The 18,328-nt window shown below is 36.3% G+C and overlaps 1 protein-coding gene across 10 annotated transcripts in view; it reads right to left on the bottom strand.

Moving 5' to 3' along the window:
• Nucleotides 1-18,328, bottom strand: part of ATRX (ATRX chromatin remodeler) — a 333,086-nt gene that overhangs the window by 93,684 nt on the left and 221,074 nt on the right. For all 10 annotated transcript variants that reach the window (XM_072816168.1, XM_072816161.1, XM_072816162.1 and 7 more), the window contains 3 exons: nt 17,700-17,837; nt 15,230-15,405; nt 13,612-13,729 (listed from right to left, as the gene is read on the bottom strand). In XM_072816168.1, coding sequence (XP_072672269.1) covers nt 13,612-13,729; nt 15,230-15,405; nt 17,700-17,837 — 432 coding nt within the window. The remainder of the gene's footprint in view (nt 1-13,611; nt 13,730-15,229; nt 15,406-17,699; nt 17,838-18,328) is intronic.

Here is an 18,328-nt window from a genome sequence, read left to right as displayed (position 1 = left end):
AAGTACTTAAACACACATGGAAACAACGCAGCATGCCTGAAAACGGACAGAATCTTTAAAAAAAAAAAAAGATTTTATTTATTTATTCATGAGAGACACACATAGAGAGAGGGGCAGAGACACAGGCAGAGGAAGAAGTAGGCTCCATGCAGGGAGTCTGATGTGGACTCAATCCCAGGACTCCAGGATCATGCCCTGGGCCGAAGGCAGGTGCCAAACCAGAGCCACCCAGGGATCCCCAAAACTGACAGAAATTAAAGAGATGAAAGAAATCTATAAGGATTTTAGAAACTGGAATAATCAGACATAGACTCTAACTATTTACTTTGTTTAAAGAAATGTTAAGGACAATCTTGAAAGTATATGCAAGACACAGGAAGTCATAAAGAACAAACAATTAGCTGGAAGCTAACTGAATACAACTTCTATAGATAAAAAAGCCACTGAGCTTTTTTAAAGTTTAATTCAAATATAGTTCACAATTTACCATTTACAATTCACTAGTGTATTCAGAGTTGTGCAACCATCACCAAAATCCAGTTTTTAAAACATTTTCATCACCTCCACAAAAACCCTATACCCCTAAAGCCATTATCCCTCAACTTCATTTTTCTTACATCCCTAGGAAACCACTAATCTACTTTGCTTCTATAGATTTGCCTACTCTGGACATTTCATATAAATAGAATCATACAACACCTGGTCATTTGTGACTGGCTTCTTTCACTTGTCATATATTTTCAAGGTTGCTCTGTGTTGTACCGTTTCTCAGCATTTGCTTCCTTTTCATTGCTGAATAATGTTCTATGATATCCATATATCAAATACGTTTAACACTTCACCAGTTGATGGGCATATAGGTTGTTTCTAGCTGTTAACTATTAGGAATAATGATGCTATGTACATTGGTGTACAAATCTTTGTGTGTCTTCCTTTCTATTGAGTAAACACCCAGAAGTATAATTGCTGTATTATATGGTAATTCTATACTGAACCTTTGATTATCAAATTTTGCTTCACATAAATTACACCATTTGACATTCAATATCAGCAAAACAGGGTTCCAATTCCTCCACATCCTCATCACTTCCTATTTTTCTATTTCTGGGATTATAGTAATCCTAGTGAGTAATATCCCACTGTGGTTTTGATTTACATTTCCAATGATGTTGACTATCATTTAGACCAGTGGTTTTCATGATTTATAGTCACTAGTAGGGCTTATAAACTTGGAAACCCATGCATATTAATGTTCTCTATGAGTAGAATTCATTGGCATTGAGTATAATTACAATGTTGTACAAACATCAACACTCCATTCCTAAAACTTTTTTATGATCCTAGAAAGAAATTCTGTACACACTAAAAATAATTCTGTATTTCCCTTTACGCCAAAACTTGGTAACTACTACTGTCTGCGTCTATGAATCTGTCTACGCTGGGTATCTCTAAGTAGAATCAAACAGTATTCATTTTGTGTCTGGCTTATTTCACTTATCATGGTATCTTTGGGATTCATTAATATTGTAAACTGTCAGCATTTCCTTTCTTTTTAAGACTAATATCCCATGGTATGTACGTATGTGTGTGTGTATATATAATAACATTGTATTCATCTATTAATTAATTCATTAATGGACATTGGGATTACTTCTACCTTTATAGCTATTGGGAATAATTCTGCTATGCAAACATGAGTGTGCAAGTATCGGTTTAAGTTCCTGCTTTCAATTATTTGGCGTATACATCTAGAAGTGGAGTTGATGGATCATTATGGAAATAGTTCTGTTTAACTCTGAGGAATGGCCACACTGCTTTACCCATAGCAGCTGTACCATTTTACACTACCACCAGCAATGCTCCAGGGTTATAATTTCTCCACTTCCTTGCCAATACTTGCTTTTTCTCTTGTTTTTGACAATAGGAATCTTATTAAGTGTGAAATGGTATCTTGTGCTTTGATGTTGGCATTTCCATAATAAACAGTGATGATGTAGAGCATCTTTTCATGTGCTTTTGGCCATTTGTACATATTCTTTGGAGAAATGCCTATTTAAGTCCTTCACCTGTTTTCCAATTGTGTTGAGTTATACTGTTCCTGAGTTGTAGAAGTTCTTTATATATTCTGGTTATTAATCCATTCGCAGATACAGGATTTTAAAATATTTTCTGTCTTTTCATGTACTCCATTTTTACATGCCTTAAAACACTATATGGACTTTAATATTGACTTATGTTAAAATCAAACTAATGTTTACTGATTAAAAAATTAAATAACAAACTAATGAATATTGGGGGGATAGGTTAAAATAGCTTATGGGCACTAAGGAGTATACTTGTGATGAGCTCCAGGTGTTGTATGGAAGCGTTGAATCACTATATCTTACACCATACTGTATTAAAAATATTACACTGTATCATAACTAACTGAAATTTAAATAAAAACTTAAAAAAACTAAGTATCCAAATTTTAAAACATGAAGTGTTTACTGAAGGCAGAGGCTTACATGTAAATATAAACTTCTGATAACTGATGATAAATGGAAGACTGCAGGATTATACTGAAAAAAGGAACAAAAGAAAATTAAGAGGACTTTAAAATTCATGAAAACTCAGCTTCTTACGACGTTAATTCTATAAATATTAAATATATTATAAATTATTACTACTAATATTAACATAAACTGTTCCTAATATAAAAAGCAAAATTTAAGGGAACTTCTTAAAACTAAATAGAATCTAGAAAGAGACAAATATAGAAACAAAAGAAATTTTACAATGTGTAACAGAAAAACACCAAGCATTTTAAATGCAAGAGAAATATGCAGGTGACATTTCAGGAGAAAAACTGTAGCCTTTAACATAACCCACCTGGCCTTTTATGGAAGGTTTTTTTCAAAAGGAGTATTAAATCAGGTTATGCTACTTTAAGGAAACTAAAACACATTTAATTGAGTGGAGCCCCAAACATTTTCACTACTAAAAGATTCATGACACCAGATGATAATTTGACAGATATACTTTTTAGAAAGAGTTAAGAGGCAGAGTAATAGGGGGATCCTATGCTTGCCTCCTCCAATGAAAACACCTAGATAAATATGAAACCATTCTGAACACTGAGGAAATCGATCTGAGGACTGAGAGAATAAACTGCAAAACTAGAGAGAAAAGAGGCCACCCACATCATGGACATTAGGAGGTAAGGAGACGTGATTTAGAGGAGAAAAGAACTGCTGGTGCTGCAGAGGGGAGGAAGCCCAGATCAGGAAAAGAGAAAAAGAGAGAGAGACAGACATTAAGAAACAAGAGAAACACTTCCCCAAAACCACTGATACAGAAAATGAGAGGGGTTAATTATCACAAGTATTTACAAGTGGTAGAGGAGCACAAAGTCTGAAGTTTAGTTTAGAAAGTCTGTGCCATCATTGGGGTGGAAACTGGCTAGCAAAAAGGTGTTCTTGTGGAGAAGGAAGGCAGAAGCCAGGGAGCAGAAGTGTAATCTGAGGATCCCCCGGCTTGCAAGTAGGAAACAGTTCTCTTTCTTGGAGAGCATTTGGGAGAATGAAACTGCTTCTATGTTGACAAAAGAGGAGCAGCCAGGTGCCAATGTGTTGCCACATTATTTATCATAGGAATAGAGACATCTGGGATCCCTGGGTGGCGCAGCGGTTTGGCGCCTGCCTTTGGCCCAGGGCGCGATCCTGGAGACCCGGGATCAAATCCCACATCAGGCTCCCGGTGCACGGAGCCTGCTTCTCCCTCTGCCTATGTCTCTGCCTCTCTCTCTCTCTCTCTGTGACTATCATAAATAAATAAAAATAAAAATTAAAATTAAAAAAAAAAAAAAAAAGGAATAGAGACATCTGCTGAGGGCAGCTAACCTGCTTCTTGCTGTGCTTTAAGATAAACTCTAAGCCCTTGCATATCCCTGTAACTACCCTTCTGTGACAAAGCAGCATCAGCCACAGTGCAGTAAGACCTTTTTCTAGAAGATCAGTGCAGGTCCATGCATCCTGGGGTACTTAAAATTTTGAAATATTGAAACCCAGTCTGTGTGCCTGTGATAAAACACAGGAGCATGGCACCACCAGGTGGGCAGACGCTCAGACACAGACAGGGTGAAGGCATACAACTCAGGAAAACATGGGACAAACGAGGGGAGTTTGTTCACTCTACTACAAGGGCTTCCTGAACATTGGGAGGTACGAACTTCCCTCTCTGGGGATGAGAGAAATGACTGAAAATATTTTTACTTTTACCCCTGACCACCAGCACAAACAAATTTCAGTGAGCAACATAGTGACAACAGTGTAGGCTTAAACTGCTTACACCAAACCCCAGATTTCTGCGCTCTGCAGGTGGTTTTTCTTTCTTTTTTTTCTTTGCTAGGACAAGTGTACCTAAGACTCAGAGCAGGAGCGTCACCCCTCTACCACCACCACCAGAAACCCAGCACAAACCCTCCAAATGCACCAAGTCTCTTGGCCATAGAATACTGCAAAGCTTCAGCTCTAAGGGAAATAGGAACTAGATTTTTTGAACAAGTAGACCAAAAAAAAAAAAAAAACTAGTTAAAACTCACCACACACTGGACAAGGTCCAAACACTCCCTATTGCAGGCAAGGACAAAACTCTGCAGTTTCTCATTTTAGACCTGAGGGAAAGAGCAGCCAAAACATAATAGCAGTGTAGACCAGAAACACTTCCTGAAGCACCAGGCCCTGGACAGTATATGAATGCTTCATAACAAAGCAATTACTCTCAAGAGTGGGAAACAGAATAGGCTTTCCTAACACACAGAAGATAAAGACTGAGACAAAATGCCAAAGTGGAAGAATTCATCCTAAAACAAAGAAAAAGAAGAGGTCACAGGCAGGGATCTAATTAAAACAGATATAAGTAATATGCCTGAACCAGAATTTAAACCAACAATTATAAGAATACTAACTGGGCTTGAGAAAAGAATAGAAGACACCATGGAGTCCCTTAACACAGAGATAAAAGACCTAAAAATTAGCCATGCCAAAATAAAAAATGCTATAACTGAAATGCAAAACCAACTGGACATAATGACCAGAAGGATGGAAAAAGAACAAATAAGTGATACAGAAAATAAAATTATGAAAATAATGAAGCTGAAGAGGGAAAGAAATCATGAATGTACACATAGGGAAATGTTAAACTCCATAAAGCGTAATAACAATAGTATCATAGGAGTTCCATAAGAAGAAGAAAGAGAAACAGGAGTAGGTTTATTTAAGCAAATTATAGCTAAAAATTTCCCTAATCTGGGGAAGGAAAGAGACATCCATATGCAGAAGGCACAGAGAACTCCTATAAAAAATCAACAAAAGCAAAGCAACACCAAGACATATCATAGTAAAATTTGTAAAGTAAAATACAGTGAGTAAGGAAAAAATCCTAAAAAATAGTAGCAGAAAAGAAATCTTTAGGATGCTTAAGTGGTTCAGTTAGTTGAGCATCCAAAACTTGATTTTGGATTGGTTCATGATCTCAACAGACACTGAGCTCTGCACTTCAATGGAGAATCTACTTGATATTTTCTCTTTCTCTCTCCCTCTCCGCCTACCTCCATTCTCTCTCTCAGATAAATAGAACTTTTTTAAAAAAGAAAAAGAAATCCCTAATGTAAAAAGGGAAGACAAAGGGAGCAGCACATCCATCCAGAGAAATTTGGCAGGCTAGAAGATACTGGCATAATACATTCAACGTGCTGAATAGTAAAAAGATGCAACCAAATATACTTTAGCAAGGCTTTCATTCAGAACAAAAGGAGAGATAAAAACGTTCCCAAAGTTAAAGGGGGTTTAAGACTACTACACCAGCCTTGCAAGAAATATTAAAAGGGATACTTTGAGGAAGAAAAACTAAAAGCAACAAAGACTACAATGGAACAGAGAAAATCTCCAGAGACACAGAACTACATTTAATACAATGGCACTAAATTAGCATCTATCAATAATCACTGTGAATGTAAATAGGCGAAATGCTCCAATCCAAAGACACAGGATGTCAGAATGGATGTTTTTTAAAGATTTTATTTATTTATTCATTGAGACACAGAGAGAGAATGAGAGGCAGAGACACAGGCAGAGGGAGAAGCAGGCTCCATGCAGAGAGCCCGACATGGGACTCAATCCAGGGTCTCCAGAATCACGCCCTGGGCTGCAGGCGGTGCTAAACCGCTGCGCCACGGGGGCTGCCCTGTCAGAATGGATTTTAAAAAATCCAAGATCCATCTATAGGCTGCCTACAGGAGACTCACTGTAGACCTAAAGACACCTGAAGATTGAAACTGAGGGGACTGAAAAATATTTACCATGCAAATGGATGTCAAAAGGAAGCCAGAGTAGCAATACTTACATCAGACAAACTAGATTTTAAACCAAAGAATGCAACAAGAGATGAAGAGGGGTACTGTATCATGATAAAGGGGTGTATCCAACAAGGAGATACAACAATTTTAAGTATTTATGTCCCCAATCTGGGAGAACCCAAATATAAAAATCAGTAACAAACATAAAGAAACTCATTGATAACAATACGATAATAGTAAGGGACTTTAAAACCCCACTGAGAAGGAGACTCGGTGTCCATCGAAAGATGAATGGATAAAGAAGATGTGGTTTATGTATACAATGGAATATTACTCAGCCATTAGAAACGACAAATACCCACCATTTGCTTCAACATGGATGGAACTGGAGGGTATTATGCTGAGTGAAGTAAGTCAATCAGAGAAGGACAAACATTGTATGTTCTCATTCATTTGGGGAATATAAATAATAGTGAAAGGGAATATAAGGGAAGGGAGAAGAAATGTGTGGGAAATATCAGAAAGGGAGACAGAACACGAAGACTCCTAACTCTGGGAAACGAACTAGGGGTGGTGGAAGGGGAGGAGGGCAGGGGGTGGGGGTGAATGGGTGACGGACACTGAGGGGGGCACTTGATGGGATGAGCACTGGGTGTTATTCTGTTTGTTGGTAAACTGAACACCAATAAAAAATAAATTTATTATTAATAAAAATAATAAATAAATAAATAAATAAATAAAACCCCACTGACAGCAATGGACAGATCACCTGAGCAGAAAATGAAGGAAACAATGGCTCTAAATGACACACTGGACCAGATGGACTTAGATGTATTCAGAACATTTCATCCTAAAGCAGGGGAATATACATTCTATTCCAGTGCACAGGGAACATTATCCAGAATAGAACACATGCTAGGTCACAAATCAGGCCTCAAGAAGTACAAAAGATTAAGATCATACCGCACATATTTTCTGCTCACAATGCTATGAAACTTGAAATCAAATACAAGAAAATATTTGGAAAGACTACAAATACATGGAGATTAAAGAACATGCTACTAAAGAATGATTGAGTAAACCAGGAAATTAAGAAAAAAGAAATACACGGAAGCAAATGAAAATGAAAACATGACAGTCCAAAATCTTTCAGATGCAGTAAAAATAGTCATAGAAGGGAAGTATACATCAAAACAGGCCTACCTGAAGAAGCAAGAAAAGTCTCAAGTACAAAACCTAACCTTGCACCTAAAAGACCTAGAAAAGAAACAGCAAATTAAACATAAAGCCAGTAGCAGGGAAATGATAAATACTAGAGCAGAAATAAATGATATAGAAACAAAAAAGAACAGAACAGATGAATTAAACCAGGATATATTTGAAAAAATTAATAAAATTTATAAATCTCTAGCCAGAATTATTCAAAAAGAAAAGAGAAAGGACCCAAATAAAGAAAATTATAAGTGAGAGAGGAGAAATTACAACCACTACTACAATAATAAAATTATAAGAGAATATTATGAAAAAAGTATATGCCAGAAATTGGGCAATCTGGAAGAAATGAATAAATTCCTAGGAACATAAACTATCAAAACCAAAACAGGAACAAATAGAAAATTTGAACAGATCAAACATAGCAAAGAAATTCAATCAGTTGGGGATCCTTGGGTGGCTCAGCGGTTTAGCGCCTGCCTTCAGCCCAGGGCACAATCCTGGAGACCTGGGATCGAGTCCCACATCGGGCTCCCTGCATGGAGCCTGCTTCTCCATCTGCCTGTGTCTCTGCCTCTCTGTGTATCTCCTGAATAAATTAATAAAATAAAAAAAATAAAAATAAATAAATAAAAATTCAATCAGTAATCAAAGAACTCCACCCTCCAAAAAAGTCTAGGGTTAGATGGCTTCCCAAGGGAATTCTACTAAACATTTAAGGAAAATCAATACCTATTCTTCTGAAACTAGTCCAAAAAACAGAAATGGAAGGAAAACTTCCAAACCCATTCTAGGAGTCCCACATTACCCTGCTTCCAAAACAAGACAGACTCCACTAAAGAAAAACGTACAAGCCAATATCCCTGATGAACACGGATATAAAAATTCTCAGCAAAATACTAGCATATGGAATCCAACAGTACATTCAAAGAATCATTCACAATGATCAAGTGGGATTTATTCCTGGGCTACAAGAATGGTTCAATATTCACTGATTGATTTGAATCAATCAATGTGATACAACACATCAATAAAAGAAATGATAGGAACCATGTGATTCTCTCAATAGATGCACAAGAAGCATTTGACACAATACAGCATACATTCTTGATAAAAACCCTCAACAAAGGAGGGATACAGGGGTGCCTGAGTGGCTCAGTGGTTGAGAGTCTGCCTTCAGCTCAGGGTGTGATCCCAGGGTCATGGGATCAAGACCCACATCGGGCTCCACATCCCTGCTCCACAGGGAGCCTGCTTCTCCCTCTGCCTATGTCTCTGCCTCTCTCAGTGTATGTCTCATGAATAAATAAATAAAATATTTTTAAAAAAGCAAAGGAGGGATACAGGAAACATACTTCAACATCATAAAGGTCATATAGGAAAGACTTACAGCTCATATCATCTTCAAATAGGAAATACTGAGAGCTTTTCCTCTAAGTTTGGGAATAAGAGAGGGATGTGCACTCTCACCATTAACATAGTACTGGAAGTCCTAGCCTCCAAATGAGACAACAAAAAGAAATAAAAGGCATCGAAACTGGCAAGAAGTCAAACTTTCACTGTTCACAGATATCATGATACTCTAAGAGAAAATCCAAAAGACTCCACCAAAAAATTGCTAGAACTAATACATGAATTCAGCAAAGTCACAGGATACAAAATCAACATACAGAAATCTGTTGCATTTCTATACAACAATAATGACGCAGCAGAAAGAGAAATCAAGAAATCAATCCCAGTGATGAATGAGCAAAAGAAAAAACCTAGGAATAAACCTAAGCAAAGAGGTAAAAGATACACTACACTGTACTCTGAAAACTATAGGACTTATGAAAGAAATTGAAGAGGACACAAAGAAACAGATAAACATTCCATGCTTATGGATTAGAAGAACAAACATCATTAAAATGTCTATACTGGGGCATCTGGGTGGCTCAGTCAATTAAGTGTCTGCCTTAGGCTCAGGTCATGACCCCAGAGTCCTTGGATGGAGCCCCACACTGGCTCCCTGCTCAGACAGAAATCAGCTTCACTCTCTGCCCCTCCTCTGCTTGTGTGCACTCTCTCTCTCTCTCAAAAAATAAATAAAATCTTAAAAATTAATAATGATAAAATAAAATTTCTGTACTACCAAAAGCGATCTACACACTTAGTGCAATCCCTATCGAAATACCACCAGCGGTTTTCACTAAACTAGAATAAATAATCCTAAAATGTGTATGGAACCACAAAAGACCCTGAACAGCCAAAATAATCCTGAAAAAGAAAAGCAAGGCTAGAGGTATCACAATTCTGGACTTCAAGCTATATGACAAAGCTGAAGTCAACAAGACGGCATGGTACTGGCATAAAAAAAGATACAAAGATCAATGGAACAGAATAGAAAACCTACAAATGGACCCAAAACTGTATGTTCAAGTAATCTTAGACAAAGCCAGAAAGAACATCCAATGAAAAAAAGACAGTCTCATCCACAAATGGTGTTGGGAAAACTGGACAGCAACATGCAGAAGAATGAACCTAGACCACTTTCCTATACCATGTACACAAGTAAATTCACAAAGGATGAAAGACCTAAATGTGAGACAGGAAACTATTACAATACTAGGAAAGAACACAGGCAGCAACCTATTTGACCTTGGCTGTGGCAACTTCTTACTAGACACGTCTCTGGACATAAGGGAAACAAAAGCAAACATGAACAATTGGGACTTCATGAAGATAAAAGGCTTCCTGGGCATCTGGATGGCTCAGTCAGCTATGTGTTCAACTCTGGGTTTTGGCTCAGGTCATGATCTCAGGATCATGAGATGAAGCTTTGTGTCAGGCTCCATGCTCAGCATGGAGTCTGCTTGGGATTTTCTCTCTTCCTCTCCCTTGGCCTCCCCCCCGCTCAAGTTTTTTCTCGTTCTCTCAAAAATAAATAAAGAAATCTTGTTTAAAAAAATATTAAAAGTTTCTGCACAGTGAAGGAAACAATCAACAAATCTAAAAAAGGGAAGCCTATGGAATGGGAGAAAATATCTGCAAATGACATATCTGATAAAGGGGTAGTATCCAAAATCTATAAAGAACTTACAATCAAACTCAACACCCCAAAAGACAAATAACTCTGTGAAGAAATGGGCAGAATGAATGAATGAATATTTTTCCCAAGAAGACACCTAAATGGCTAACAGACACATGAAAAGATGCTTAATATCACACATCATTAGAAAAATACAAATCAAAACCACGATGAGATTCTACCTTACACCTGTCAGAATGACTAAAATTAACAACTCAGGCAACAACAGACGTTGGCAAGGATGCAGAGAAAGGGGACCCCTCTTACACTGCTGGTGGGATTGTCAGCTGGTGCAGTGACTCTAGAAAACAGTATGAAGGTAGAACTATCCTATAACCTAGCAATTAAACTATTATGTATTTACCCAAAGGATACAAAATACTAATTTGAAGGGGGCATGTGCACCTCGATCTTTATAGCAGCATTATCATTGGTAGCCAAACATCCATCAATTGATGAATGGATAAAGAAGAGACAGTGTCCATATACAATGGTATTACTTACCCATAATAAAGAATAAAATTTTACCATCTTCAAGGATGTGGATTCAGCTAGAGTGTATTGTGCTAAGCGAAATAAGTTAGAGAAAAATAAATACTATGATTTTACTCATGTGGAACTTACAAAATAAAATAGGTGAACATGGGGCAGGGAAAGAATAAAAAACAGGAAGGCAAATAATAAGAGACTCTTAACTACAGAGAAGAAACTGAGGGTTGCTGGAGGGGAGGTGATTGAGGGAAGGGCTAAATGGGTGATTGTGTACTAAGGAGAGCACTTGTTTTGATGAGCACTGGATATTACACTAAGTTCTACTTCTGAAACCAATATTCTAGTATATGTTAACTAGAATTTATATAAAAACTTTTTAAAACAATTATATTTTTCAGAGTTTAGAAGCTTTTAATTATTAGTACTTTAGACATTTGATATCAAATAAAATCACAAAGAATGAGGCCTCCTTAATTCTTAAATAATGCACTTGCTTCAGAACTGTACACTTTAAGATCTATACATGAGCTATTAATATTTTACTGTTGGTTATTAAAGACAAGTGATTCTCTAATATTTGAAAACACTGTAGCTGGTATTTTCTCTATGATAGAACAAAATTTTAAATGGAAAAAATATTAAATGACCAAAGCTAGTATACTTTATTACTCAGATATTAATGAAAGATAGGTCTGGACATCTCTCTGTTTAACAACACAGTAGCTTTCTTATTGGGATAACTACATTTGGTTACTTAATTATGTCTCCAATTTTTGTCATTCAAAACATAATGGTACAATAAATATAACAGCTTCTGACTGATGTACAAATGAAAATGTATGCCTAATTATAATGATTTTCTTCCAAAAGTCACTAAAAATCTGTGTTTATAAAACAGAAAAAAAAGGAGTTCTGTAAAATACTAACATTCAATTTTTTTTTTCTTAAAGATTTTATTTATTTACTCGTGAGAGACAGAGAGAGAGAGAGAGAGAGAGAGAGAGAGAGGCAGAGACACAGGCAGAGGGAGAAGCAGGCTCCATGCAGGGAGCCAGATATGGGACTTGATCCTGCGTCTCCAGGACCACGCCCTGGGCTGAAGGCAGCGCTAAACCGCTGAGCCACCCGGGCTGCCCTCAAATTTTTTTCCCCAAAGCAAATTCTTGAGGACGATCAATATTATTCTGTTATCTAAAATGCACTGCTGTTGGGACACCTGGGTGGCTCAGTGGTTGAGTATCTGCTCAGGGAATGATCCCGGGTTCCTGGGATCAAGTCCCACATCAGGCTCCCATAGGGAGCCTGTTTCTCCCTCCACCTATGTCTCTGCCTGTCTCTCATGAATAAATAAATAAAACAATCTTTGGGGAACTCAGGTGACTCAGTGGTTGGGCATCTGCCTTTGGCTCATGTTGTGACCTCAGGATCCTGGGATCAAGTCCCACATTGGGCTCCCTGCGGGGAGCCTGCTTCTCCCTTTGCCTCTCTTTATGTTTCTCATGAATAAATAAATAAAATATTTTTAAAAAATCTTTAAAAAAATAAAAATAAAAACAAAATGCACTGCTGTTTAAAAAATTAATGAAATTAAAATTAAATGCACTGCTGTTACAAGGTATATCACTGTAACTAGTAATGATATGAAATATGGTATTATTTTAAGATCTCTGTACACACTTCCATCCCCTATGATTTTTTTGGTAATTTATTTTATCCATAATGGCTAATGGGTACTTTATAACCTGTATCCCCTAAATAAACTTCATATATCACTTGGGGAAAGTACCAGAATAAGATGACTTACAAGTAAGAAATCCCACTCCAAAAAGAGGCTAGGTTTTGCTCTGTGAACAGTGACAATCTTCGGCATACAGTCACAGACATACACATACAGACACATGAATTTACTGATGATAAAATAATAACTATTCACTGTATTTTTTAAAAGCCCATAGAAAATAATAAGAAACAATCTAAAAGATCCTCATAATGAATCCATCGAAAGATTTGTTAACATTTTGGGATATTTTAGGCATTTGTATATTTTTTTACTCCAACGTTAAGAGCATAACATATGCCCTGCCTTTCATTTTGCTTCTTTTCCTTCAACTCTTGTCAATTTGATAAATGACAAATGATATCATAGATTTGAATTATATGTCTCATTATTGTGGTTCAATTTTTTAAATAATACACTGGAATTCTATATATTTTCTTTTATGGATTTACTCATACTAATAATTTTCCTAAAATAAAAGCTCTTTACAAATTAAAGGCATTATGCCAATACACTGTGTATGTTTTTTCACCAGTTTGTTCCTTGGTTTACAATTTGGTGTTTTTAAAATTAGAAATATTTTATGCTCTTACAAAACAAACATATCCATTTTATTTAAATGCACAACTGAAAAATAACAATTTACATGGTAAAATTACTAAGACAACATCATTCATCAGAAAAAGAACGTCCTTAGAAGATAAAAACAGTAAGTTTATTTGTTACCTGTTAAGTGATCTAAATAGTACTGATAGAGCTTGCACTGAATAGGAGTCATTCTCACAGCTAACACATATTCATGTTTTGGAGGCAAGAACTTTGTTAATGCTGTATAATCTTTCCTCTGTAATTAACAAGGAAGAGAATGAAATTAGTTAACCTAAATATATGTTGGGAATTGACTGCTCCAAGAATCATCACTACTTACAACTCAAAGATACATATAAATAAATAGGTACTGAACATATAAGAAAACATTTTCTTAAACATATTTACCATTTTTAATCACATAATCCTCATTATATGATTGTAGTTAATATATTTCATATGGTTACACAATATGATAAAGATACTACAACATACCAGGCAGGTTTTAAACAGAAATGGTCATGTGAGTATTTTTTTCAAATTGTCTCCTCTATATAGAAAAAAAAGTGGGTAGGAGTATAGTAAGCAGTGTTAAGAAAATGACCTACTTTAATCAAACACTAAAAGCAATGAATCAATGTCTGATGCAGTCTGGTTTGTCCTTTGAGTAAGTTGTGCCAGTATGCCAGAGGATAACACAACTTTAGGGGAACTGTTTACCCAGTTGAGAAAGCAAGCAATGTATAACTCTTATTACCGTTTAAGTATAGAAACGAGAAAGAACGAACACTAATGTGCTAGGTACAAATGACTACCCAGACCAGGAATATACTGCCTAGATAGTAGCAGCAATACAGAAACAAAGGACTTGCTAGTGTGGCTAACCTGAACAAAAAGGATGACTGCCTTATATGATGGTAGAATATCCAGGGAGAAGGACAGTCTAGCTCATTTGTTACATCTTTGTAGCGACAATTAAACCTAGCATCTGAAGAAAAAGTGCAGACTCTGGGATCTACTAACTACTGGCTCAATCTCTGTATACTTATCTACTCATTAAAACAGGTTCACTAAATACCTGTATGTAAACAGTATTAACTCACTTAGGATAATGTACGACTTCAAAGTAATGAAACTGGTTCTTCAGAATTACATTAAAAATGGATCCCCTATCCCTGGGTGGCGCAGCGGTTTAGCGCCTGCCTTTGGCCCAGGGCGCGATCCTGGAGACCCGGGATCGAATCCCACGTCAGGCTCCCGGTACATGGAGCCTGCTTCTCCCTCTGCCTATGTCTCTGCCTCTCTCTCTCTCTCTCTCTCTCGCTCTGTGTGACTATCATAAATAAATGAAAAAAAATGGATCCCCTCACAATTCATAATTGCCTTTCCTACACTCTTTCAAATAAGTGAGATTCAAGCCACTCTACTATAAAATTAGAATAAGCGTAGGAATTTTTTAATCATAACAGCTATGTTCCTTTTACATACTCCCTATCTTAAAGACAACGAATCTAAACATTAATATATTAAAATATGAAACTATATACATGGCAAATGAATTAATCAATTATGCTCTAAATGGAAGTCTTTTTTTGAAAGTACAAATTTCAGTTTTGAAGACAATGCAAGGAGATTTAACTATAAAACTATAGACTGAAAAAAGGGAGAAAAACACAAAATAATTAAATTCAGAAAACACTGTGGGATTATAATAGAACAAAGTAACAATATTTTCTTATATGGAATGTATTTGTACCTGAACACATCCAGCTAACATCTCATAGAGAATGTGAGCACGCTTTTTCATTACTCTGACATCTACCATGGTAGAATCTGCACATTGACCGTTTTGGATTGGATTTATAAATCGATTCCTGAACTCCTTAATGGATCCCAGCAAATTTTCCTTGATAAAGTTAACCATGCAATGATCTAAGAGAGAAGACATTAGTTCACTAACAATAATAATGGCTAAAAGAAACTAAAAAATTAATAAAATGTTCATGTCAAAAATACATGCATGGAATTATTAGAATTAGGCTAAAAGAAAGAACAGCAAACTGAGTATAGACTAAACATTGGTTATAAACCTAATCTAGAATTGGATTACCTAGGCCAGATGAGATATTCAAATAAAAACCATCCCTAAATTCTAGACATGAATGTTTAAAAACAACACTTAAGAACATTTTATTCTTATTCACTATTCTTTATAACAGATATAGAGTATAATAAGTATCCTATAATTCTAACCATTATTTTATGGTCAGCAAAGGTATCTTGTGGAAAATACATAGATACTGAATCAAAATAATAAAATCAGGTAATAAGCCACCGTATCAAACTTTATATTAACTGATCTAGTTCCAAAAACCCTTAATAGAGTTATCAGCTGCCCTATACTATATAGGACCCCAATGTGAAATGGCATTTCTTTTCACTGTTTCAATACAATTTTATTAGCAGTTATTACATCAAAATTGATATTTATAGGATCCAAAGGACTGTCTTAGAAAATTCTAAAGAACACAATTAGATTTTAACAGTAAGCTAGACTATATTCTCATTATAGCACAGCCCTTAAAAAGTCATGAATAATACTGAGAATTAAGGGCAGTTCAATCAAGAATGAAATGAATTCTCATGTTTTGTTACCCTCTCTAACTCCTAACATGGGGAAACGAACAAGGGGAAATGGAAGGGGAGGTGGGCAGGGGGATGGGGTGATTGGGTGATGGGCACTGAGGAGGGCATGTAACAGGATGAGCACTGGGTGTTATACTGTATGTTGGCAAATCAAACCTCAATAAAAAATATATTAAAAAAAAGAACTAGGGCAGCCCGGGTGGATCAGCGGTTTAGCGCCACCTTCAGTGTCCAGGGTATGATCCCAGAGACCTTTGGAGGCAAGAACTGCTTGCCTGCTTCTCCCTCTGCCTGTGTCACTGCCTCTCTGCCTCTCTGTCTCTCTCTCTCTCTCTCTCTCTGTCTCTCATGAATAAATAAAAAATCTTTAAAAACAATTTAAAAAGAACTAGAAATGAACTCTATATGCAGTTTCACTTAGAGTGACACTTAAAGCAAAGTTCCATGGGAACATACTTATATGGATGTGAATTTCATTGGCAAACACCACTGGTTTGCTTTCTTCACTGTATCCTAATACTCTTCTAACTAATATTTTTTTTTTTTGCAATGTGAAACAGCATTTCTACAAATGGAGTAACAGAAAAAGGTGAAACTGGAACAGATAAAGATAAAATTTAGGTTACAGTGAAATAATAACCAGTTTTACAAATAATAAAAAAGTTACTATACACTAAAGGAATGGAAATAACATAAAAATAAAAAAGCTATTACAATGGATTATAATAGGAAATTTTAATTTGTTATTTGCTGAATAATTCATGTTCCCTCTTAAGTATCACCACACATATGAAAATAAGAGAAATTCACAAGTTATCTAGTGTCATATCATCTGTCCTCAGTCTCAACAAATTCTATGCTGACACAGATTCAACACAGTTCTTCTCCCATCTCCACATTCCTAAAACATTCATACTTGGCATTTCTTTTCATTTTCCTATAGTATCTCCTCTCAAATAAGATGCTGAGTGAAATAAGTCCGTCAGAAAAGGACAATCATCATATGGTTTCACTCATATGTGGAATGTAAGAAATAGTGAAAGGGATTATAAGGGAAAGGAGGTGAACTGAGTGGGAAAAATTAGAGGGGGAGACAAACCATGGGGGACTCCTCTAACTCTGGGAAATAAAGAAAGGATTGTGGAAGGGGAGGTGCGGGGGATGGGGTAACTGGGTGAAAGGGAGGGCACTTGATGGGATGAGCAATGGGTGTTATACTATATGTTGGCAAACTAAATTTAAATTTTAAAAATGTAAAAAAAAGATGTATTTTGTTACAATATCTCCTGGATAGTCACCAATGCATTCATTGGTTGCATTCAAAGCAATCATTAAGACTTCTGAAAATTTTTATAGATTTTAAATGCTATGTTTATATTTGAACATTCAAAATGGCACACCTGTTGATTTATAAAGCATTCCACTTGAAATGTTTGGTATTCTTTCACAGCAGACTAAGATGGACCTACCCAGATCATAGTCAGAGACTATATTAGACAGAAGAAAGGCAAATGGTAAAGTGGCAGAAATGTGTCTGAGGCCATGCCAACTCTACAGCATAACTGGAGATATTAACTCACACTCAATTAGGTTATTTTGAAGTGGTGTTCCTGTTAAAATAATCCTCCTCCTTGACCGTATAGAATTCATAGCTTTTGAAACTGCAGATGCTTCATTTTTCAGAATATGGCCTTCATCACAAACAACAAAGTCTGGGCCTATAAAAATGTATAGAAAAACAACATTTAATTAGTATATAATAAAATTTAAAATGTAATTAAAATTGAATGTGTAATTAATTCATTTAAGCAAATAAGTTAACTCTTTTTTTTAAAGATTTTTATTTATGTATTCATGAGAGACACCGAGAGAGGCAGAGACATAGGCAGAGGGAGGAAAAGCAGGCTCCATACAGGAGCCCAATGTGGGACTTGATCTCAGAACTCTGGGATCACGTCCTGAGCCAAAGGCAGAAGTTCAACCACTGAGCCACCCAGGCATCCCAATAAGTTAACTCTTTAAAGTGCTGCTCTTATGGGAAGATAAAACAATATCCTCATAAGAATAGTCATTTTTTAAAAGATTTTATTTGAGGGATGCCTGGGTGGCTCAGTGGTTGAGCTCCTCCCTTCGGCCCAGGGCATGATCCTGGAGTCGGGGATCGAGTCCCACGTCGGGCTCCCTGTATGAGGCCTGCTTCTCCCTCTGC

The sequence above is a fragment of the Canis lupus genome, chromosome X (assembly GCF_048164855.1).
Source record: "Canis lupus baileyi chromosome X, mCanLup2.hap1, whole genome shotgun sequence".
Lineage (NCBI taxonomy): Eukaryota > Metazoa > Chordata > Mammalia > Carnivora > Canidae > Canis > Canis lupus.
This window is presented reverse-complemented; position numbering and strand designations above follow the sequence as displayed.